The following is a 23,571-nucleotide window of genomic DNA, read 5'->3' on the forward strand; positions in this document are numbered from 1 at the left end:
CGTATATGCTGCTTCTTATTTTACACACTGAAAGAGGTTTAAAACAATGACTTGCATCTTCCCTGGAGGTCAATGGGAAATGGATTAAAGGCATTTTATGTGTTTATTGTCTTTGGGCTGTAACATGAGTTCAGTGGGTGTGTGTGTGTGTGCGTGTGTGTGTGTGTGCGTGTGTGTGTGCGTGTGTGTGTGTGTGTGTGTGGGGGGGGGGGGGGGGGGGGGGTGTGTTGCATAAACACTCCCCTGCTAGAGCCTCACATAAGAAGGAAAGGCTCAGTGAAAGGGCTTTTACTTACTATTCCTTTTACACAGGAGAAACATGTCAGGATCCGAGGACCCAAAACAAACAAACCGGGAGAAATTCCAAGCAGAAATGCAGAGGACATTGGAGAAGGCAAAGACCATGACTCCTGAGGAGCTGAAGTTTTCTTATAAGGGGATTCTGTATCCCAGTATCCTATGCAGCGAGGCCACTTTTCAAGCTATGGAGGGTTTTGAAGCCAGAGAAGATGATGTATTGATCATAACATATCCCAAGTGTGGTGAGTGGGGGGAAGGGACTACATGGACTTTAATGAAACAGTAATGCACGATTCTGTCTCTAGTTCATACAATCGTCTCAGGGCTCGTTCACACTGTGCACTTTTAGCTGGCGGAAAGTCCACTTGCAGCAGGGTCAAGTGTATACCGGACAATACAGGAGAATAAAGCCCTGATCAGACCCACAGGCAGAACAAGTAAATGTGGTGCGGCACAGGGTGTGAAGGAGAGGTGTATGGGGCAGATGTTATTAACCCCTAGATGTTTGTGATGCAAGGGGGCGGTTTTCTCGGTAATCACCAGAACGGTAGCACCGCTATCCCTAGGTTAGGCAGAGTAATAATAGTCCAACACCAGGTTAGGGTTAACAGTAGGGTAAACGGTAGACAGATAGTAATAGTCTTTACAGCTAGGCCAGGATCCCAGAGAGGTGGCCAGTAACACAGAAGGACCTTGCAGCTTGCTGAGACTTGTAGTGACTTTGACAGACTTGCTGACTATAATAGACGTGACTATAGACTTGACTTGACAGTAGGTAGTGACAGCAGACATAGAAGACTTGACTTACTGACATGTGGCTGTAGGCTAGGCTTGAGGCCTCCAGATGTGCTGGACACTGGCTCTGAGAGGTCTGGTCTTTACTGTACCTCAGCAGAAAGAGTGCGATTGCAATGGCTCCCCCTCTTATAAAGGGGGCTGAGCCAGAAGCCCATGGGTCAGACTGCAGGTCACCTGGTTAGCTGGTGCTCTCTGGGTAATAAACACATCAGGGGAACACATTATCATGTGACTTACTCAAAGGTCCTTAAAGGGGTACTCCGCCCCTAGACATCTTATCCCCTATCCAAAGGATAGGGGATAAGATGTCTGATCGCGGGGATCCTGCTGCTGGGGACCACCGGGATCTCAGCTGCAGCACCCCGCTATCATTACTGCACAGAGCAAACTCGCTCTGTGCCTAATGACGGGCAATACAGGGGCCGGAGCATTGCGATATCATGGCTCCTCCCCTCATGACATCACGATCCCCCCCCCCTAAATACAAATCTATGGGAGGGGGTTTGCCACACCCCCTCCATTAGACTTGTATTGAGGGGGGGAGGGCTGCAATGTCACAAGGGGCGGAGATGTGACATCACAATGCTCTGGCCCCTGTATTGCCCGTCATTACGCACAGAGCGAGTTTTCTCTGTGCAGTAATGACAGCGGGGTGCTGCAGCCGGACCCCCGCAATCAGACATCTTATCCCGTATCCTTTGAATAGGGGATAAGATGCCTAGTGGCGGAAAACCCATTTAAAGGTCCTTTATACATAACACTCAAAACACTATACATAATATATATTATGGTGGGGGAGACACTGCAGGAGGGCCCCTAGGACACAGAAGAACTCAACCTGACAGGGCCTAAGTACTGTATGGGACTATATCCCGTACTGGAACATCTTTCAGCTCTCCTGACCTTTATTCAGTAAATACTTGTATTGCACATTAAATAATTGTAGATATCTGTCTTAGAAGTAATTCTTACTCACTCATGCATTAGCCCAGATTTTTTAATCAACTTAAAACCAAAATTGTCTGTTTTGGCCAATTCCAACCAATGCTTTGGTCGTCATGTCCATGGGCCTATTCACAGTCAACTAAACTGTTGCTCTATAGCTAAAGAAAGCTAGTTGTGTCATAAAACATCTCTGTGCAATCAAGGCACTTTAAAGGGGTACTCTGCCCCTAGACATCTTATCCCTATCCAAAGGATAGGGGATAAGATGTCAGATCGCCGGGGTCCCGCTCCTGCAGCACCCCGCTATCATTACTGCGCAGAGCGAGATCGCTCTGCACGTAATGACGTGCAATACAGGGGCCGGAGCATCGTTACGTCACGGCTCCGCCCCTCGTGACGTCACGGCCCGCCCCCGTCAATACAAGTCTATGGGAGGGGGCGTGACGGTCGTCACACCCCCTGCCATAGACTTGCATTAAGGGGACGGGCCTTGATATCATGAGGGGCAGAGCCATGACGTCACGCTGCTCCGGCCCTTGTATCGCCCGTCATTACGCACAGAGCAAACTCGCTCTGTGCAGTTATGATGGCGGGGTGCAGCAGCCGCGATCCCCGGGGTCCCCAGCAGCGGGACCGCGGTGATCTAACATCTTATCCCCTATCCTTTGGATAGGGGATAAGATGCCAGGGGCGGAGTACCCCTTTAAAGCCGCAATTACTGTCCACCTAACTGATTGTCAACCGATTTGGGGAGGGGGGGGTCTAATCGGTTTGGATGCCCCGTCGGAGGTCAGCTCATCATACCCAGGACCCTCAAGGAGCAGATCTGCTAATAGAGCCTACCTTACTGGGCTCTATCAGTAGATAGATGATACCACGTCGTCACGCTCCCTCCCATAGACTTGCATAGCGGGAGGTGACGTCACACGGGGGCAGAGTCGTGACGTCACGATACTCCGCGGCGTGCAGCTCAAACAGGTGGGTGGCTAATACAAGATTGCGGGGGCCCCCAGTGAGGGGACCCCCGCGGTGAGACATCTTATCCCCTATCCTTTTAAAATGGACAGAAATGTCAGCAGAGAGCACTGTGCTCGTGATTCAGCAGAGAGCTCTGTGTTCCAAAAAGTAAATAATTTACTCTGTAGTATTCAGCAGCTAATAAGTACTGGAAGGATTAAGATTTTTTAATAGAAGTAATTTACAAATCTGTTCAACTTTCTGGCACCAGTTGATTTACAAAAAAAAAAAATAAATTCCCCCGGAGTACCCCTTTAACCTGTTAAAGACCAAGGGCGTAAACTTACGCCCTTAGTCCCGCTCCCGTGATATAATGCGGGGTTACACGGTAACCCCGCATCATATCACGGCGGGCCCGGCGTCATAGTGAAGCCGGGACCCGCCGCTAATAGCGCGCGGCACTGATTGCGGTGCCGCACCCTATTAACCCTTTAGTCGCGCGGCTAAAAGTGAAAGTAAAATGTGCCGGTTAGCTCAGGGAGCTGTTCAGGATCGCTGCGGTATAATCGCGGCATCCCGAACAGCTGTACTTCAGGAGGAAGGTCTCTTACCTTCCTTCCTGCAGTCCGATCGCCGAATGAATGCTTCAAGCCTGAGATCCAGGCTTGAGCATTCAATCGCCGAAAACACTGATCCATTCCTATGGAGTTGCATCAATCAGTGGTAAAGATCAGTACATGCAATGTTATAGTCCCCTATAGGAGCTATAATATTGCATAAGAAAAGTGTAAAAAAAAAAAATCATTAACCCTTTCAATTATCCCTTCCCCTAATAAAAGTTTGAAACGCCCGGCATTTCCAAGAATTAAAAAAAAAAAACTGTCTAAATAAAAAAAACATGTGGTATCGCCGCGTGCGGAAATGTCCGAATTATAAAAATATACCGCTTTTTGAACCGCGCGTTCAATGGCGTACGCGCAAAAAAATTCTAAAGTCCAAAATAGCGTATTTTTGGTCACTTTTTATATCATGAAAAGATGAATAAAAAGCAAACAAAAAGTGTGATCAATGCAAAAAGTTCAGATCACGGCGCAAAAAATGAGCCCTCATAGCCCCCTGAACATGGAAAAATAAAAAAAGTTATAGGGCTCAGAAAATGACAATTTTAAACGTATAAATTTTCCTGCATGTATTTATGATTTTTTGTTTTTCAGTAGTAATACAAAATCAAACCTATAGGGTATAATTTAACCGTATGGACCTAGAGAATAAAGAAAAGGTATCATTTTTAACGAAAAATATACTACGTAGAAACGGAAGCCCCCAAAAAGTTACAAAATGGCATTATTTTTTTTTCAATTTTGTCGCACAATGATTTTTTTTTCTGTTTCGCCGTAGATTTTTGGGTACAATGACTGATGTCATTACAAAGTAGAATTGGTGGCGCAAAAAATACGCCATACAGATTTTTAGGTGCAAAATTGAAAGAGTTATGATTTTTTAAAGGTAAGGAGGAAAAAATGAAAATGCAAAAAACGAAAAACGCCTGGTCCTTAAGGGGTTAACCACTTAAGGACCAAGGGCGTACAGGTACACCTTTGCTCCCTGGTACTTAAAGGGGTATTCTGGGCAAAAACATCTTATCTCCTATCGAAAGGATAGGGGATAAGATGTCTGATCGCGGGGGGCCCGTCCCTGGGAACCCCCTGCGATCTCCCTGCAGCAACCCGCATTCTATGCGTAGCTGCGTCTGAAGTTTTGGAAACCTCGGGGGTTCCGAGACGGGGACGTGACGTCACGCCATGCCCCCTCCCATAGAAATGAAATGGAGGGGGCGTGGCGTGACGTCACGTCCCCGTCTCGGAAGCCAAGAGGTTTCCGAAACTTCAGACGCATAGAATGCGGGCTGCTGCAGGGAGATCGCAAGGGATTCCTGCGATCAGACATCTTATTCCCTTTCCTTTCAATAGGGGATAAGATGTTTTTGCCCGGAATACCCCTTTAAGGACCAAGGGCCCAAATGCCCAGGGGGAGCATCAGACCCCTCCATGAATTCACACCTGCGGTTTGCGGCGATTCTGGTGATGCGGGTCACGTGTGACCAGCTGACCCAGAGATAACCCCCCCCCCCCAGGATTGCTGCTATTGACCGGCCAATAGCAGCTGGCAGGGGAGGGGTTTATGGCCCCTTCTCGTGGCTCTGCCAGCTCACTGAGTTCATTCAGCGGGCAGAGCTGCAAGATGGAGCCAGGGACCCTCCTCTGTCAAGATCGGAGACCCTCAGAGAAGAAGAACCCTTGTTAGAGCAGGGAAAGAATACAGCAAAGGGACACTTGTTTATATACATCTTGCTCCCTTTGTAATGCTTTATATCTATGCGTCATAACAAGATGTTCTTTTTGTTATCTTTTCATATATTTGTTAAAATGCCAATAACAATCTTATTGAAAAGTTAAAAAAAAAAAAAAAAAGTTTTTTTTAAATCCCCACCCCCCCACCCGACCCCTTAATAGGACCTAAAGGGTCCGCAGCAATTTTTTTTTTTTTAGTGTAGCCCGGGCCCTATTAGGGGTTCAGGGCGCTGCATTTGGCACCCCATTTTTTTTTTTTTTTTTTTCCCCGTTACAGTTACACCAAGCACACACACCACATACTCCTCATACCATCATCCCTCTGTTCACATCCCTTGCCGCCAGATCCACGTCCGCTTGTGGGACCGTGCGGAAGAACCAGGGAGGCCTCTAAATTTGATCCAGACACCTATGCCCAAGGGTGAGTCCCGTGCCCTTAGCCATGAAAACCTGTTGCTGGTCAGGTATAAGGATAAGAGGGATGTCCTTATGCTGACCACTATTCATGGTAACGACAGCTCACCTGTCCCTGTTCGAGGTACCACACCGGTCCTCAAGCCTGATTGTATTCTGGACTACAATCGGTATATGGGGGGAGTTGATCTTTCTGATGAAGTCCTCAAGCCATACATGGCCATGCGGAAAACACGTGTATGGTACAAAAAAGTTGTGGTCTACTTGGTACAGGTTGCCATGTACAGCTCTTTCAGTACACTGGAAACACAGGGACATACCTTCAGTTCCAAGAAGAAGTCCTAAAGGCCCTGATCTTTGTCAACCGGGAAAGAGCAGGCCGGAGTTCCGAAGGAACTGAAGTTCTAGGTGTCAGGGTCGTCCCAGGCCAATGCTTTCCAGGTGAGGTCCCCCACACTGGAAAGAAGGGACGATCCCAGAAAAAATGCAGAGTGTGTAACAGGAGGGGGATTCGGACCACCTATCAATGTGACACTTGCCCCGATCATCCGGGCCTCTGCATTAAAAACTGCTTCAGGGAGTATCACACTTCCATGCAGTACTAAATTATAATTTAAATTTTCCATAATTTGACCCCAATGCACCAAGTCCAGAGTACATTCCAAGTTTTAACCCTATAAACCACAAAATTGGCCAAAAAACCTAAGACCTCTGGGGGTATTTTTTTTCTCTGGGTCATGGGTCACTGAGTCACTATCATCCGGGACTTTTTATGTTGCCTCAAATGTGCAGCGCTCTTACTCCACCTGAGCGGGTTGCGCATTTGAGGCAACAGGTTAGGGATGGCCACATACATCACATTTCCAGAATGATGATTCAGAGCATAGGGTTTGGGGTGGGCATATATTTTTGTTTTGGCTATGCTCTGGGTCATCATTCTGGGAGCATAACCTGTTTTACAATATTTTGTCCCACTGTACCCCATGTAACGCTCCTTGAGGGGGGGGGGGGGGAGGGTCCCGCTGTTCTAGCTCCAAAGGCAGCTATGCTTAAGCTCAAGGCACGCTGTATACGCCCAGACATGAGGTATATCCTTACTCCATGAAATGTATTGACAAAATTACAGGGACATTTTCTCCTTTTGCCACTTGTGAAAATGAAAAGTTTGGGGTAACCCCAGCATTTTAGTGTAAAAAATCTAATTTTTCATTTTCACATCCCACTTTAATGAACATTTATCAAACACCTGTGGGAGGTTAAGACTCACTGTACCCCTTGTTACTGTCACGATGCCGGCTGGCAGGAGGTGGATCCTCTGTGCCAGAGAGGGATTGGCGTGGACCGTGCTAGTGGACCGGTTCTAAGTCACTACTGGTATTCACCAGAGCCCGCCGCAAAGCGGGATGGTCTTGCTGCGGCGGTAGTGACCAGGTCGTATCCACTAGCAACGGCTCAACCTCTCTGACTGCTGAAGATAGGCGCGGTACAAGGGAGTAGACAGAAGCAAGGTCGGACGTAGCAGAAGGTCGGGGCAGGCAGCAAGGATCGTAGTCAGGGGCAACGGCAGGAGGTCTGGAACACAGGCTAGGAACACACAAGGAAACGCTTTCACTGGCACAATGGCAACAAGATCCGGCGAGGGAGTGCAGGGGAAGTGAGGTATACATAGGGAGTGCACAGATGAACACACTAATTAGAACCACTTGCGCCAATCAGCGGCGCAGTGGCCCTTTAAATCGCAGAGACCCGGCGCGCGCGCGCCCTAGGGAGCGGGGCCGCGCGCGCCGGGACAGGACCGACGGAGAGCGAGTCAGGTACGGGAGCCGGGGTGCGCATCGCGAGCGGGCGCCACCCGCATCGCGAATCGCATCCCGGCTGGAGGCGGAATCGCAGCACACCGAGTCAGTGGATCTGACCGGAGCGCTGCAGTAGCGAGAGTGTAGCGAGCGCTCCGGGGAGGAGCGGGGACCCGGAGCGCTCGGCGTAACAGTACCCCCCCCCCTTGGGTCTCCCCCTCTTCTTAGAGCCTGAGAACCTGAGGAGCAGACTTTTGTCTAGGATATTGTCCTCAGGTTCCCAGGATCTCTCTTCAGGACCACAGCCCTCCCAATCGACCAAAAAAAAGGTTTTCCCTCTGACCTTCTTGGAGGCCAGTATCTCCTTTACTGAGAAGATGTCCGAGGAGCCGGAAACAGGAGTGGGAGAAACAAGTTTGGGAGAGAAACGGTTGATGATGAGTGGTTTAAGAAGAGAAACGTGAAAGGCATTAGGAATACGAAGAGAAGGAGGAAGAAGAAGTTTGTAAGAGACAGGATTAATCTGGCACAAAATTTTGAAAGGACCAAGATAGCGTGGTCCCAATTTGTAGCTAGGAACACGGAAGCGGACATATTTAGCGGGGAGCCATACCTTGTCTCCTGGAGAAAAAATGGGGGGAGCTCTTCTTTTCTTATCAGCAAACTTCTTCATGCGTGATGAAGCCTGTAAGAGAGAATTTTGGGTCTCTTTCCATATGGTGGAAAGATCACGAGTTATTTCATCCACAGCGGGCAAACCAGAGGGCAAGGGAGTAGGGAGGGGGGGAAGAGGGTGACGGCCGTACACCACGAAAAATGGAGATTTGGAAGAAGATTCAGAAACTCTGAAGTTATACGAGAATTCGGCCCATGGTAGAAGATCTGCCCAGTCATCCTGGCGGGAGGAAACAAAATGCCGTAAATAATCACCCAGGACCTGGTTAATTCTTTCTACTTGCCCATTGGATTGAGGATGATAAGCAGAAGAAAAGTTTAATTTAATCTTGAGTTGTTTACAGAGAGCCCTCCAGAATTTTGACACGAATTGGACGCCTCTATCCGAGACGATCTGCGTGGGCAACCCGTGAAGACGAAAAATTTGTACTAAAAATTGTTTTGCCAACTGAGGCGCAGAAGGAAGACCAGGAAGAGGGATGAAATGTGCCATCTTGGAGAATCGATCAACGACCACCCAAACAACAGTGTTGCCACGGGATGGGGGTAAGTCTGTAATAAAGTCCATACCAATCAGAGACCAAGGCTGTTCGGGGACAGGCAGAGGATGAAGAAGACCAGCGGGCTTCTGGCGAGGAGTCTTATCCCGGGCACAGACAGTGCAGGCCCGCACAAAATCAACAACATCCGTCTCCAGAGTCGGCCACCAATAGAAACGAGAGATGAGTTGCACGGATTTCTTGATGCCCGCATGGCCTGCGAGATGGGAGGAGTGACCCCATTTGAGGATTCCGAGGCGTTGGCGTGGAGTGACGAAGGTCTTCCCTGGAGGAGTTTGCCTGATGGAGGCTGGAGAAGTGGAGATCAGGCAGTCAGGAGGAATGATGTGTTGCGGAGAGAGCTCTACTTCCGAGGCATCCGAGGAACGAGAGAGAGCATCGGCCCTAATGTTCTTATCGGCAGGCCGAAAGTGAATTTCAAAATTAAATCGGGCAAAGAACAGAGACCACCTGGCCTGGCGAGGATTCAGCCGTTGGGCAGACTGGAGATAGGAGAGATTCTTGTGATCGGTGTAAATAATAACTGGAAATCTTGATCCCTCCAGCAGATGCCTCCATTCCTCAAGTGCTAATTTAATGGCTAGTAGCTCTCGATCCCCGATGGAGTAGTTCCTCTCCGCCGGAGAGAAGGTCCTAGAAAAAAAACCACAAGTAACAGCATGCCCGGAAGAATTTTTTTGTAGAAGGACCGCTCCCGCTCCTACTGAGGAGGCATCTACCTCCAATAGGAAGGGTTTAGATGGGTCAGGTCTGGAGAGCACGGGAGCAGAAGAAAAGGCAGACTTGAGCTGTTTAAAGGCGTCTTCCGCTTGAGGAGGCCATGACTTAGGATTGGCATTCTTTTTGGTTAAAGCCACGATAGGAGCCACAATGGTGGAAAAATGTGGAATAAATTGTCTGTAATAATTGGCGAACCCCAAAAAACATTGGATAGCACGGAGTCCGGAGGGGCGTGGCCAATCTAAGACGGCAGAGAGTTTGTCTGGATCCATTTGTAGTCCCTGGCCAGAGACCAAGTATCCTAGGAAAGGAAGAGATTGACATTCAAACAGACATTTCTCCATCTTGGCATAAAGTTGATTGTCACGAAGTCTCTGAAGAACCATGCGGACATGCTGGCGGTGTTCTTCTAGGTTGGCAGAAAAAATCAGGATATCGTCCAGATACACAACAACACAGGAATATAAGAGATCACGAAAAATTTCATTAACAAAGTCTTGGAAGACGGCAGGGGCGTTGCACAGGCCAAAGGGCATGACCAGATACTCAAAGTGTCCATCTCTAGTGTTAAATGCCGTTTTCCATTCATCCCCCTCTCTGATGCGGATGAGATTATAAGCACCTCTTAAGTCCAGTTTGGTAAAGATGTGGGCACCTTGGAGGCGATCAAAGAGTTCAGAGATAAGAGGTAGAGGGTAGCGGTTCTTTACCGTGATTTTATTAAGACCGCGGTAGTCAATGCAAGGACGTAGGGAGCCATCTTTTTTGGACACAAAGAAAAATCCGGCTCCGGCAGGAGAGGAGGATTTGCGGATAAAGCCCTTTTTTAAATTTTCCTGGATGTACTCAGACATAGCAAGAGTCTCTGGGGCGGAGAGAGGATAAATTCTGCCCCGGGGTGGAGTAGTGCCCGGGAGGAGGTCAATAGGACAGTCATAAGGCCTGTGAGGAGGTAGAGTCTCAGCTTGTTTTTTGCAAAATACATCCGCAAAGTCCATATAGGCCTTAGGGAGACCGGTTACAGGGGAAACCACAGGGTCACGGCAAGGAGTACTGGGAACCGGTTTAAGGCAGTCCTTGAAACAAGAGGTACCCCAACTCTTGATCTCCCCAGTGGACCAATCCAGGGTTGGGGAATGGTGTTGAAGCCAGGGTAGTCCAAGGAGAATTTCGGAAGTACAATTGGGGAGGACCAAAAACTCAATTTTTTCGTGATGAGGTCCGATGCACATTAGGAGAGGCTCCGTGCGGAAACGTATGGTACAGTCCAATTTTTCATTGTTAACACAATTGATGAAGAGGGGTCTGGCGAGACTGGTCACCGGGATGTTGAACCTGTTGATGAGAGAGGCCAAAATAAAATTTCCTGCAGATCCGGAATCCAAGAAGGCCATAGTAGAGAAGGAGAAGGTAGAGGCAGATATCCGCACAGGCACAGTAAGACGTGGAGAAGCAGAGTTGACATCAAGGACTGTTTCACCTTTGTGCGGAGTCAGCGTACGTCTTTCCAGGCGGGGATGACGGATAGGACAATCCTTCAGGAAGTGTTCGGTACCGGCACAGTACAGGCAGAGATTCTCCATGCGGCGTCGTGTCCTCTCTTGAGGTGTCAGGCGAGACCGGTCGACCTGCATAGCCTCCACGGCGGAAGGCACAGGAACGGATTGCAGGGGACCAGAGGAGAGAGGAGCCGGGGAGAAAAAACGCCTCGTGCGAACAAAGTCCATATCCTGGCGGAGCTCCTGACGCCTTTCGGAAAAACGCATGTCAATGCGAGTGGCTAGATGAATGAGTTCATGTAGGTTAGCAGGAATTTCTCGTGCGGCCAGAACATCTTTAATGTTGCTGGATAGGCCTTTTTTAAAGGTCGCGCAGAGGGCCTCATTATTCCAGGATAGTTCTGAAGCAAGAGTACGGAATTGTACGGCGTACTCGCCAACGGAAGAATTACCCTGGACCAGGTTCAACAGGGCAGTCTCAGCAGAAGAGGCTCGGGCAGGTTCCTCAAAGACACTTCGAATTTCCAAGAAGAAGGAGTGTACAGAGGCAGTGACGGGGTCATTGCGGTCCCAGAGCGGTGTGGCCCATGACAGAGCTTTTCCAGACAGAAGGCTGACTACGAAAGCCACCTTAGACCTTTCAGTAGGAAACTGGTCCGACATCATCTCCAAGTGCAGGGAACATTGAGAAAGAAAGCCACGGCAAAATTTAGAGTCCCCATCAAATTTATCCGGCAAGGATAGTCGTAGGCCTGAAGCGGCCACTCGCTGCGGAGGAGGTGCAGGAGCTGGCGGAGGAGATGATTGCTGAAGCTGTGGTAGTAGCTGCTGTAGCATCACGGTCAGTTGAGACAGCTGGTGGCCTTGTTGCGCTATCTGTTGTGACTGCTGGGCGACCACCGTGGTGAGGTCGGCGACAACTGGCAGAGGAACTTCAGCGGGATCCATGGCCGGATCTACTGTCACGATGCCGGCTGGCAGGAGGTGGATCCTCTGTGCCAGAGAGGGATTGGCGTGGACCGTGCTAGTGGACCGGTTCTAAGTCACTACTGGTATTCACCAGAGCCCGCCGCAAAGCGGGATGGTCTTGCTGCGGCGGTAGTGACCAGGTCGTATCCACTAGCAACGGCTCAACCTCTCTGACTGCTGAAGATAGGCGCGGTACAAGGGAGTAGACAGAAGCAAGGTCGGACGTAGCAGAAGGTCGGGGCAGGCAGCAAGGATCGTAGTCAGGGGCAACGGCAGGAGGTCTGGAACACAGGCTAGGAACACACAAGGAAACGCTTTCACTGGCACAATGGCAACAAGATCCGGCGAGGGAGTGCAGGGGAAGTGAGGTATACATAGGGAGTGCACAGGTGAACACACTAATTAGAACCACTTGCGCCAATCAGCGGCGCAGTGGCCCTTTAAATCGCAGAGACCCGGCGCGCGCGCGCCCTAGGGAGCGGGGCCGCGCGCGCCGGGACAGGACCGACGGAGAGCGAGTCAGGTATGGGAGCCGGGGTGCGCATCGTGAGCGGGCGCCACCCGCATCGCGAATCGCATCCCGGCTGGAGGCGGAATCGCAGCGCACCGGGTCAGTGGATCTGACCGGAGCGCTGCAGTAGCGAGAGTGTAGCGAGCGCTCCGGGGAGGAGCGGGGACCCGGAGCGCTCGGCGTAACAGTTACGTTCCTTGAGGGGTGCAGTTTCCAAAATAGTATGCCATGTGGGTTTTTCTTTTGCTGTCCTGGCACCATAGGGGCTTCCTAAAAGTGACATGCGCCCCCCCCCCCCCATTTCCGCAAAATTTGCAAATGTTACTCCTTCTCTTCTGAAGCATTGTAGTGCGCCCGAAGTGCACTTGACGTCCACACATGGGGTATTTTCATACTCAGAAGAGATGGGGTTACAAATTTTGTGGGGCATTTTCTCCTTTTACCCCTTGTAAAACTGTAAAATTTGGGGAAAAACCAGCATTTTAGTAAAAAAAAAAAAAAAAATCCTTTACATATCCAAAGTCGTCAAACACCTGTGATGTTTTAAGGCTCACTGTAACCCTTGTTACGTTCCTTAAGGGCTGTAGTTTCCAAAATAGTATGCCATTTTTTTTTTTTGTTTGTTTTGCTGTCCTGGCACCCTAGGGGCTTCCTAAATAGGACATGCCCCCCAAAAACCATTTCAGAAAAATTCACTCTCCAAAATCCCCTTGTCGCTCCTTCCCTTCTGAGCCCTCTAGTGCGCCCGCCGAACACTTTACATACACATATGAGGTATTTCCTTACTCGAGAGAAATTGGGTTACAAATTTTAGGAAGATTTCCCTCCTTTTACCCCTTGTAAAAATTCAAAAACTGGGTCTACAAGAACATGCGAGTGTAAAAAAAAAAAAATGAAGATTTTGAATTTTCTCCTTCACTTTGCTGCTATTCCTATGAAACACCTAAAGTGTTGACACTTACTGAATGAAAGAAACTAGAAAACCTCTACATGTAGATCTAAAGAAAGGTCCCAACATATACAAAGTGTATTCATAGATGTCTATTGTCATCAAATGGCAAATGAGGGCCCTGCATAGTTCATATGTCCTTTTTCATACCCCTTCTTCCGCAATATTCCCAAGCAATAAACAGCAATAAAATAGTACACTAACAAAAAAACAAAAAAAACTGACCTAGTACAGAACCAAAAAACAGAACACACATTGTAAAAACTGCACACATGCTTCACCAGCCGATTATGACATTTTGCCAATGTATTTGTTGAACAGGCGGCCAAATTGTGATGTCAATGTCTGTATTTGATCCCATTTTACCAACATAAAAATAAAAGGCCAGGGCTGGGGACGAGGAGTAGGCAGCCATCCAGGGATATGTTTAAAATTGATAGATTTAGGATGAATTTACATGTAGTATTTTTAGCCAAAACCAGGTGCGGAATCAACAAAGAAATTTTGGAATGTTCGCTCATCATCATTGTTCAAGATAGGAAAAACATGGTTGCTCACTTTCAAAAACTGTATGGTATCTGTCCAGAAGGAGTGTGTGGTATTGCAATTAAGTACAATTTACTTGAATTGAAGGGGTACTCCGGTGGAAAACTTTTATTTTTTAAATCAACTGGTGCCAGAAAGATCAAAAATTCTTAATCCTTATTAGCGGCTGTATACTACAGAGGAAATTCTTTTCTTTTTGGATTTCTTTTCTGTCACGAACACAGTGCTCTCTGCCGACACCTCTATCCATTTTAGGAACTGTCCAGAGCAGGATAGGTTTGCTATGGGGATTTGCTCTGAATAGTTCCTGACATGGACAGAGGTGTCAGCAGAGAGCACTGTGGTCGTGACAGAGAAGAAATCCAAAAAGAAAAGAATTTCCTCTGTAAGGATTAAGATTTTTTTTACTAGAAGTAATTTATAAATCTGCTTAAAGGGGTATTCCAGGCCAAATTTTTTTTTTATATATATATCAACTGGCTCCGGAAAGTTAAACAGATTTGTAAATTACTTCTATTAAATCTTAAAGGAGTAGTCCAGTGGTGAACCCAGTGGTGAACAACTTATCCCCTATCCTAAGGATAGGGGATAAGTTTGAGATCGCGGGGGGTCCGACCGTTGGGGCCCCCTGCGATCTCCTGTACGGAGCCCTAACAGCCCGGGGTAAGGGGGCGTGTCGACCTCCGCACAAAGCGGCGTCCGACACGCCCCTCAATTCAACTCTATGGCAGAGCCGAAGCGCTGCCTTCGGCAATCTCCGGCTCTGCCATAGAGATGTATTGAGGGGGCGTGTCGGCCGCCACTTCGTGCGGAGGTCGACACCCGCTATCTGGCCGGAGAGCCTGGCCCCCGTAGAGAGATCGCAGGGGGCTCCAGCGGTTGGACCCCCCGCGATCTCAAACTTATCCCCTATCCTTAGGATAGGGGATACATTTTTCACCACTGGACTACACCTTTAATACTTTAATCCTGCTTCACCATTAGATGCAGTCAAGAGTGGCAATCGCTCAGTGATGCAGGGCACCAGGCCAAAAATCCTAGCCAGTGCTAGCAATCGGCTAGATGTGTGTTATCAGTAATATAGCACTGAATTATATTGATTCAAGAACATTCAACTTGTTGTACAGTACAAAGGTCTTTTTATTGAAGTATAACTACAAATTGTTTGGAGCTATGTTACAATTCCCAACACTGCTCTTTGCTGGGAGAGGACAGTGTTATAAAATAAAAAGATGAAGGAGATGTTTGTGGGGTCTTAACAGATTCTGGACAAGAAGACCTAATATATCTAAATAATATTCTAGAAATGACTCTAACTTCATACGTGATACCATTATAAGTGGGGTATAAGTAAAAAGATACAGTATGTTCGAACATAATGTCCCCTCCTGACTTGTGTAACAATAATCTGTACCTATGAAAGGCTTATAAGATATTTCATTCCTTTAGCGTAGACAGGGCCAGCCCTACTATGGGACCCGGTAGGACCATTGGTCCCAGATGGCACTTTTCAGGGGCAGCACTTTGCTGCACCCCCTGTTTTTGTGCCACCTAGCTCCATGGCCAGGCAACCTCCTACTGCTCTGCCACTGCTCATAAAGTGGTCGGCGCAGCCAAGGCTGCTTAATAGCACAGCAGCCACTTTAACTCAGTGAGCCTGCGGCCGGCCAGCCGGGGTCTGACGAGGGATGTCGAGCAAGTGACATTTCTATGCAGACCCGCGCGGGAGGACATCAGTGACGTAACTCGTCAGGCTGCTGGCAGAGAGAAGAAGCGCTGCGCAGGCCAGGTGAGTGTGTCTATGTGTCTGTTTGCGTCTCTGTGTGTGTTTGTCTGTGTGTGCTGGCGGGGGGGGGGGGATGTGTAGAAACTGCTACCTAATATGGGGAAACTATGCTACCTAATGTGGGGAAATATTTGATAGAATAATATGGCACTCACGATTACAATGCACTCCGTTTATTTCTTATTTCAGGCCAGGTGAGTGTGTCTGTGTGTCTGTCTGTGTCTCTGTGTGTGTCTTGTCTGTCTGTGTGTGTTGGTGGTGGTGGGGGGGGGAACTATGCTATCTAATATGGGGAAACTATGCTATATAATGTGGGGAAACTATGCTACCTAATGTGGTGAAATATTTGATAGAATAAGACATCACTCATGATTACTATGCAATCTGTTTATTTCATATTTCAGGTCTTCAGATACAGGTAAAAGCCATTACCTGTATCTGAAGACCTGAAATATGAAATAAACTGATTGCATTGTAATTGGGAGTGCCATCTTATTCTATTAAATATTTGGATGTCGTTGAATGCTTTTGGACTGGGCACCATGTATGCAGCAGAGGGGTTATTACGGGCAAAGGTGTATGCCGCAGCACACACAGTGCGATACCACATGTAAGCAGTGCCAACAATTTCAGTTCTATTGGGACTTTTTTCTAATGTGGAGAATCTATGCTACCTAATGTGGGGAAACTGTGCTACCTAATGTGGGGAAACAATGCTACCTAATGTGTTTTTATTTTTTTGTTTTTTTGTTTTTTACACTTTTGGACCCTGGCAGCACAATGTCTTGGGCCAGTCCTGAGCGTACAATACAACTTGCAAAAGTTAAATCCCTTTGTAACATATTATATAGTCTTGTGTTACAGTCTGTATTATATTTCAGATCTGCATTCACAGTTTTGCTGCAGCAGAGCTTACATCTTTAAAGGGTACCTCTCATCAAAAAAACTTTTGCTATATTATAGATTAATGTATGCAGAATAACTTTACAATTGCATGTTATTAAAAAATATGCTTCTTTCTATTTAATTTTCCACTTTGAAGAAATGACCACCAGGGGTCTCCCTACCAGTCCTGGCAGCAAGCATTTCAGACTCATGCTGGAGTCCTAAACACTACGAGCTGCCAGTCTGCTTTGTTCACAAAGGAGAACAATCAGAGCTGCCAGCCTGCTTTGTTCACAGCCTGTTTGGCTGTGAACAAAGCAGGCTGGCAGCTCTGAGTGTTTAGGACTCCAGTCCTGTCAGCAAGCATTTCTGACTCATGCTGATCAGGAAAAATACAATAGAAAGAAGCATATCTTTCATTAATATGCTATTGGAAAGTTATTCAACATTCATTAATCTAAAATATATCGAAAGTTTATTTGATGAGTGGTACCCTTTAAGAATTGTTTGATTCCTTATCATTTGCACTGAGCTTTATCTAGTGATTTTGCATTCTGAACGGTGTCATATTTACTCCAGACACAATAATCTGATGTTAAGAAAAGTTTCCATCCCATCTACTGTATACTCTAGGAGTTCTGCCAGTTGAAGTGTTAGACTATATTCACCTATGGCAGATTTGTTACAGACATTTCTGTTGAAATCAGTTTGGGGTTTATTTAAGCAACAAGCAGAGTGGTACTGACTCTGTGATCCACAACTTTTTGACAGTGAAGCTGTTTCTTTATTCAAAGCACAGGATCAAGACCTCTGATGCTAGGATTCCATTAATCAACAAATCCAGTGAAATACAGTAATTTGAATACAGCTTGAAATAGTACAGCTTAGGAGTCAGGTGAACAAAGACTTGATTAGTGCCTATTGAGCAGATATTCTGAAGAAATCAATCTATAGGTGCTTTCTTAGCACATGTAATACTGATAAAAAGATGTTAAAGGTTCTAGCTCTTAGGTCCGGCACTCTTAAATAAAGCCCCATTATTTAAAGACCATTAAAAAGCCATTACAATTATGTGGAATATAAACAAGGCAATTGTTGTGGACAAACAGATCAATGCATTTCTGGCTGTTCTAGACCTTAGTCATGATCACAGCCCATTTCATTTGCCCATACTTGTAATGGCGTTAAAACAGACTTTTAATTAAAGGGTTTATCCAGGTTTTAGAAACTTTTCACTATCATGCCTGTGATGTTAAGTTATGTCTTAAGCGCTTTACTTTTCTTACATGTGTGGGGTGGATTGACACTTGTTATCATCCCTCCTGGTTCAACATTCCTCCGGCCTGTGGATAACTGTTGTCTCAAGCCTTGCCCAGGATCCTGTTCAGCTCAAGACAACAGCTGATCACAGGGCGCTTGTTTTCTTTTTGTCTTCCCTCCCAAGCCATCCCCCTAATGACATGTATGGTCCAGTTGTACGTGCATCTACGCCGTTTAATCTGTCTCCCTCTGTCTGCAGACTGCAGAGATCATGTGACAGCGGGAGATGCATTGAATGTCGGTGTTGCGGCACGTACAGCTGGATCGTTCACATCATCAGGGGGCTGGCTTGGCAGGGAAGACTAGAAGAAGCCAAGCCCTCTGTGATTGGCTGTTGTCTTGAGCCAAACAGGATCCTGGGAAACCCTCAGGACAACAGTCATCCAGAAACCCAATGGAATGCTTAACTTGGGGGGACCATGAAAATACAAAAAAGGATCAATTCATCCCCACATGTAAGTAAAGCACTTAAATAGGCACAGTCACAAATTATTATTATTTTTTTTGCCTGTGAATATAAGTGAATCTCCAAGATACTTTTTTATAATATAAAACAAATATACTATATGTTATAAAAGTAACTATTTTTTTTGGCCATTTTGAAAATCCCCCCTAAAACAGTGGCCACTGGGGGTCCCCATATCCTTTTCCATACTGCTGTCCCTATGCAAACCAACTGAGGCAATTCTTTAGCTCAGTCAGATTACAGGAAGTTGGGGCAGGCTTAGCACTGTGCTGGCCTGTCAATCACTCTGCAGAACAAAGTGTGAGGCAGTGTGATGAGGCAAAGATGTCGGCTCTGTTCTCACTGACATAGCTGGGAGAGCAGACCCAGAGGCAGAGGCTGGCAGCAGTGTGTGCCATCTCCAACACAGACAACTATCTTCATAATGCTGTAGGGGGATGGGGGGGGGGGGGAATACATGAAGCCATATAATGAGTGTGTGAGTGTATGTTTGTGTGTGTTTACCACAGCTGAGTGTGTGTGTGTCCACAGAGTGTAGGAGAATAGCAGAAGCCTATACAGGAGACAAGGTGTGTTTACCGCACAGGGAAAAAAAAAAAAAAAGGCTGGACATGATCAGAGACCAATACCAAGTATGGCAGCAATGTTTATTATTTTTTTTGTTTGTTTTTGGCTCAGTGATGACAGATATGCTTTAAGGCATAACCTGACACCACAAGCACCATAGTGAAAATTTTATAAAACCTGGACAAGCCCTTTTAAAGTTTTTTCTTAAGAGTGCCAGACTGTTACTTTTTGAATGTCTACTGTGAAGGATCAGTGTGCTGAGCATCAGGCATGTGAGCTGATTTTCTGATCTGTAATAAATAACTTTAATGCAAAGTTGTCCTCAGCCTTTAATGAAGCTGTTAGTTAAAGGGGTATTCCAGGATTTTTTTTATTTGACTATGTTACAGGGGCTGTAAAGTTAGTGTAGTTTATAATGTAGTGTCTTTACCTGTGTGTGGTGGTGGTCTCACAATTCTTCTATGATTTTAACTCCAATATTTATTTTTAACAGCATACAAAATTACTCAGGTCATAGGTTTTCCCAGGTTACAGTGTGGCCAAAACATGACATCACTAGTAAGGTGTGCAAAGGGAGCCTATCTGCTTCAATGGGTGGAGCGACCGCTGGGTGGGAGATCATTCTGCAACTAATTGTATTTTTGCAACAGATGGAGGCACCCTGTTTAGAAAACAGTGGTCTTTTGAATGAAATGCAGCTAGAAGTGGGGAAGAGTAGACATACCCCTACTTGTATAGTTTTGTTGGGAGGCTTTACAAATGCTTATTCAGAGAGAATTGTGTTTTACAATTATTTCTTTATTGTTGTATTATATATGAACTGGCTTAGTAGATTCCAGACCACAACATGCTCCTTTTAGTATTTTATTATTATGACTACATGCTTGAGGCTAAGTTTCCACTTGTTTTTTCTTTCTGAAAAGAAAAAAAAAACCTCAAGAAACTGCCCTGTTATTTTGTACTCTTAAAGCGTACCCGTCAGATCCAACAAAACAACATGTACATCTAATTTTTGTGTCTAGCACCTTTATTTATTTATTTTTATTACACTTTTAATTTAGCTCACTAGTCTGAATTGCTCTGAAAGGGAGGGGGCGTGGCCTCACTGTGCAGGTCTCCGCCCCCTCCCTCAGTATGCTGTCTGCTCACATCTCCCCTAGCATTAGCAAAACTACAACTCCCAGCTTGTCCTCACTGACAGTAGCGGGACACAAGCTAACAGTGGGAGGATTTTTCCTCCAGCTATGAGCCCTGCGCTCACAGCTGTCAATCAAGAAAGTGTGTCCATGCCATAGGTGATGATGCATGGATACAGCAGGACTAGTATGTTTCCAAGCAGACGGGGGGGGGGGGGTGGGGGGGATGGGGTTTGGCAGTTGTTTGACTGGCTTTTTCAGTATGAAATACTGAAAAATTTCTAATGAAAGCAATTGCAAACCCTATTGGTTGTACATGCTTTACAACATATCGAAAGTTTTTGTATATGACAGTGCAAATAAAAGATCCAGTTTTTGTGTTTTTATTTTTTCAAAAATAGTGGGTTTTAGTCTTTTGGGGCATTTTTTTTCCAAGACAACCCTATCCACCCCCTTTCCCAAAACCCTCTCACACACACACCCTTTTTTATCATGCCAAGTTGTGTGATTTTTTTTTTTTTTTTTCTAATCATGTGCCTCAAGGCTTTCAGTTGAAGAATTTTGGCAAAAATGCCAGAACAAAAAAAAAAAATGCTAAACCCATCTGATTGTTTTTATGGCATTTTTTTTTTCTTCCATAGACTTCTACTGAAGAGAAAATATTGTGTCCAAAAAAGCCATAGTCCCAACATGCTGCAATTTTGGAAAACTTCCATTGGGCCCATAACTGCAGAAAAACATCAAAGATGAGTGAAAGAATGCTAAAGAAAAAAAAACACTAAGCGGGTTTGGCGTTTCATAAATCCCTATTGACTCTCAGTTAACACCTTGCCATGGCATTTTTTCTACATAAAAAAACCCAGCCCCAACAATATAACAATTGTAGAATATCAGAATACTCTTAGATGCTACTTTATTTAGAAATTATAGCCAAACACATTGATGGAATAAAGATTAGATAAGACATCAATGCTTCATCCAACCACTGGGATCTGTAGGCTGTAGTGGATGGTAAAGCAGAATATAATGTTTTTTTATATTGTGCATTGTATTAATTGGTATGTAGAATATTCAATGTGTACATTGACAGAACAAATATCCACAGATTTTTTCTGTTTTAGGAACAAACTGGGCAATAAAGATACTTCATCAAATGCTATTTGAGCTTCACAACAAAGAACCAACAATAGACCAAGCAATGTTTGAATTTGGAAAACCCGAAAAATACAAGGTTTGTTACATTATAGAAGATTATTTTGTCATTGAAACATTACTCCCTGGAAATAACTTTATTATTTCCACTTCTTCCATCAGCTACTTTTCCCTTTATTCTGATACTTTTAGTTGCTTGATGAGCCTGTCTCTACATTTCATTACCATTTGGACTATGCCGCTTAGGTTGCCTGTACATGTGGCCTTAGCAGCCATGAGCAGTGCTTGCCATATAGGGCTAATTGCTGGACTTGCAACTTAAAGGGGTACTCCGCCCCTATACATCTTATCCCCTATCCAAAAATTTCTCCCATAGACTTGCATTGAGAGGGCGTGGCTGTGACATCACGAGCGGGGCGTTCCCATGACGTCACGACCCTCCGCCCCGCATTGCCAGTCATCGGGCACAGAGCGAAGTTCGTTAAGTGCACCAGATTTCTGGGGTGCTGCAGCCGAGATCACAGGGATCTCCGGCAGCGGTACCCCAGCGATCAGACATCTTATACCCTATCCTTTGGATAGGGGATAAGATGTCTAGGGGCGGAGTACCCCTTTAAAACAATGACAAGTCCAGATGCAGTATTGAATATAGTAGTAAATCCCAAGTGCTTCCTTCCCCTGCTAACATTACATGCAGGAGAAGACTTATAATTTTCTTAATGTTCCACAGTTTGTTTTTCTTTTCAGTACCTGAATGAACAACCTTCCCCAAGAGTTATATCATCGCACCTCACTCATGAGAATATCTCAAAATCTTTATTTGAAAAGAAGACAAAGGTATAGTAGCTGATTATATATAGCTAGGATCTTTATCCAATATTTTTAGATACCGTATATCAGATGCTCTACATAGCTGTCAAATATATTTATGAACACGCAAATTGTAATTTCATTCAAGAATGTAATGACATACATGAGTATGAGTACTAATAGCAATGATAAAGGGGTGCTATGGGTATGTTTTAAGGTGCCCATACACCATAGATTTAAGTCTGCCATACCCTTCAACTTCCGCAGGTCCGGCCAACTGTCGGTGATGATTTGGTGTGGAGAAGGGTCATGCATGTTGAATTTCTGCTGGCCAATCCTTTTATTCTGTGCCAGAGATGTCTTTTTGTGGCTTACCCCTCAGCTCCCCATAGACCACACTTGAACGTTCAGCCATGATGAACAATCATGTGTATAGGGAGGGAGAGATAATTGTTGGCCTAGGAAACGTGACTTTATTTTTGGATTGCCAATTTTATGTCCCAAAAGTTGTTGGGCTCAGTGGAAAAATGTCTCTTTGTTTCTACACTGTTTTGCATTCATAATAGTTGAGAACATAACGTTAAGTGCCTTAGGCTATGTCCACATATAGTATATTGGCCGGTATTTTGCTCAGTATTTTTAACCAAAAAAGGAAAAAACTGCAACGGAAAATATTTGCACCTTTTCTGTGTTTGTTTGACTCCTGGTTTTGGTTAAAAATACTGAGAAAAATGCTAACCAAATATTGGGGGAGGTTTATCATAACCTGTGCAGAGGAAGAGTGGTGCAGTTGCCCATAACAACCAATCAGATCGCTTCTTTCAGTATTGAAGAGGTGTGGGAAAACAAAGAATCGATCTGATTGGTTGCTATGGGCAACTGCACCACTCTTCCTCTTTACAGATTTTGATAAATCTCCCCCATTGGGGGAGATTTATCAATACATATGCAGAGGAAAAGTTGCCCATAGCAACCAATCAGATTGCTTCTTTCATTTTGCCGAGGCCTTGTTAACCTCTTAAGGACTCAGGGTGTACTTGTACGCCCTGAGCCCAGTCCCGGTGTTTAAAATGGGGTCACGTCGTGACTTCGCATCACACCGGGTCGGTCCCCGCTGCTATTCATAGCCGGGATCCTGGGCTAACAGCGCGCGGCACTGCCGCGCGCTATTAACCCTTCAGACGCGGCGATCAAAATTGACCACCACGTCTGAAAGTGAAAGTAAACGCTTCCCGGCAGCTCAGTCGGGCTGATCGGGACATCGTGATAAAATCGCGATGTTCCGATCAGCTAGGATGCAAGCGGAGGTCTCCTTACCTGTCTCCGCAGCGTCCGATCGTCGATTGATTGCTCCAAACCTGAGCTACAGGCTTGAGCAATCGAGCCCCTATCTCGCTGATCCATGCAAAGCTATGGCTTTGCAGGGATCAGCATAAGAGATCAGTGTGTGCAGTGCTAT

The 23,571-nt window shown here is 46.0% G+C and overlaps 1 protein-coding gene across 1 annotated transcript in view; it reads left to right on the forward strand.

Annotated features, from left to right (window-relative positions):
• Nucleotides 1-225: 225 nt before the first annotated feature.
• LOC130360801 (sulfotransferase 6B1-like) overlaps nucleotides 226-23,571 on the forward strand; it is a 33,011-nt gene continuing 9,665 nt past the window's right edge. Inside the window, exons 1-3 of the mRNA XM_056563365.1 lie at nucleotides 226-542; nucleotides 21,272-21,381; nucleotides 22,050-22,139. Of these exons, the coding sequence (XP_056419340.1) occupies nucleotides 320-542; nucleotides 21,272-21,381; nucleotides 22,050-22,139 (423 nt within the window). The 5' untranslated portion in view covers nucleotides 226-319. The remainder of the gene's footprint in view (nucleotides 543-21,271; nucleotides 21,382-22,049; nucleotides 22,140-23,571) is intronic.

The sequence above is a fragment of the Hyla sarda genome, chromosome 3 (assembly GCF_029499605.1).
Source record: "Hyla sarda isolate aHylSar1 chromosome 3, aHylSar1.hap1, whole genome shotgun sequence".
Taxonomy (NCBI): domain Eukaryota; kingdom Metazoa; phylum Chordata; class Amphibia; order Anura; family Hylidae; genus Hyla; species Hyla sarda.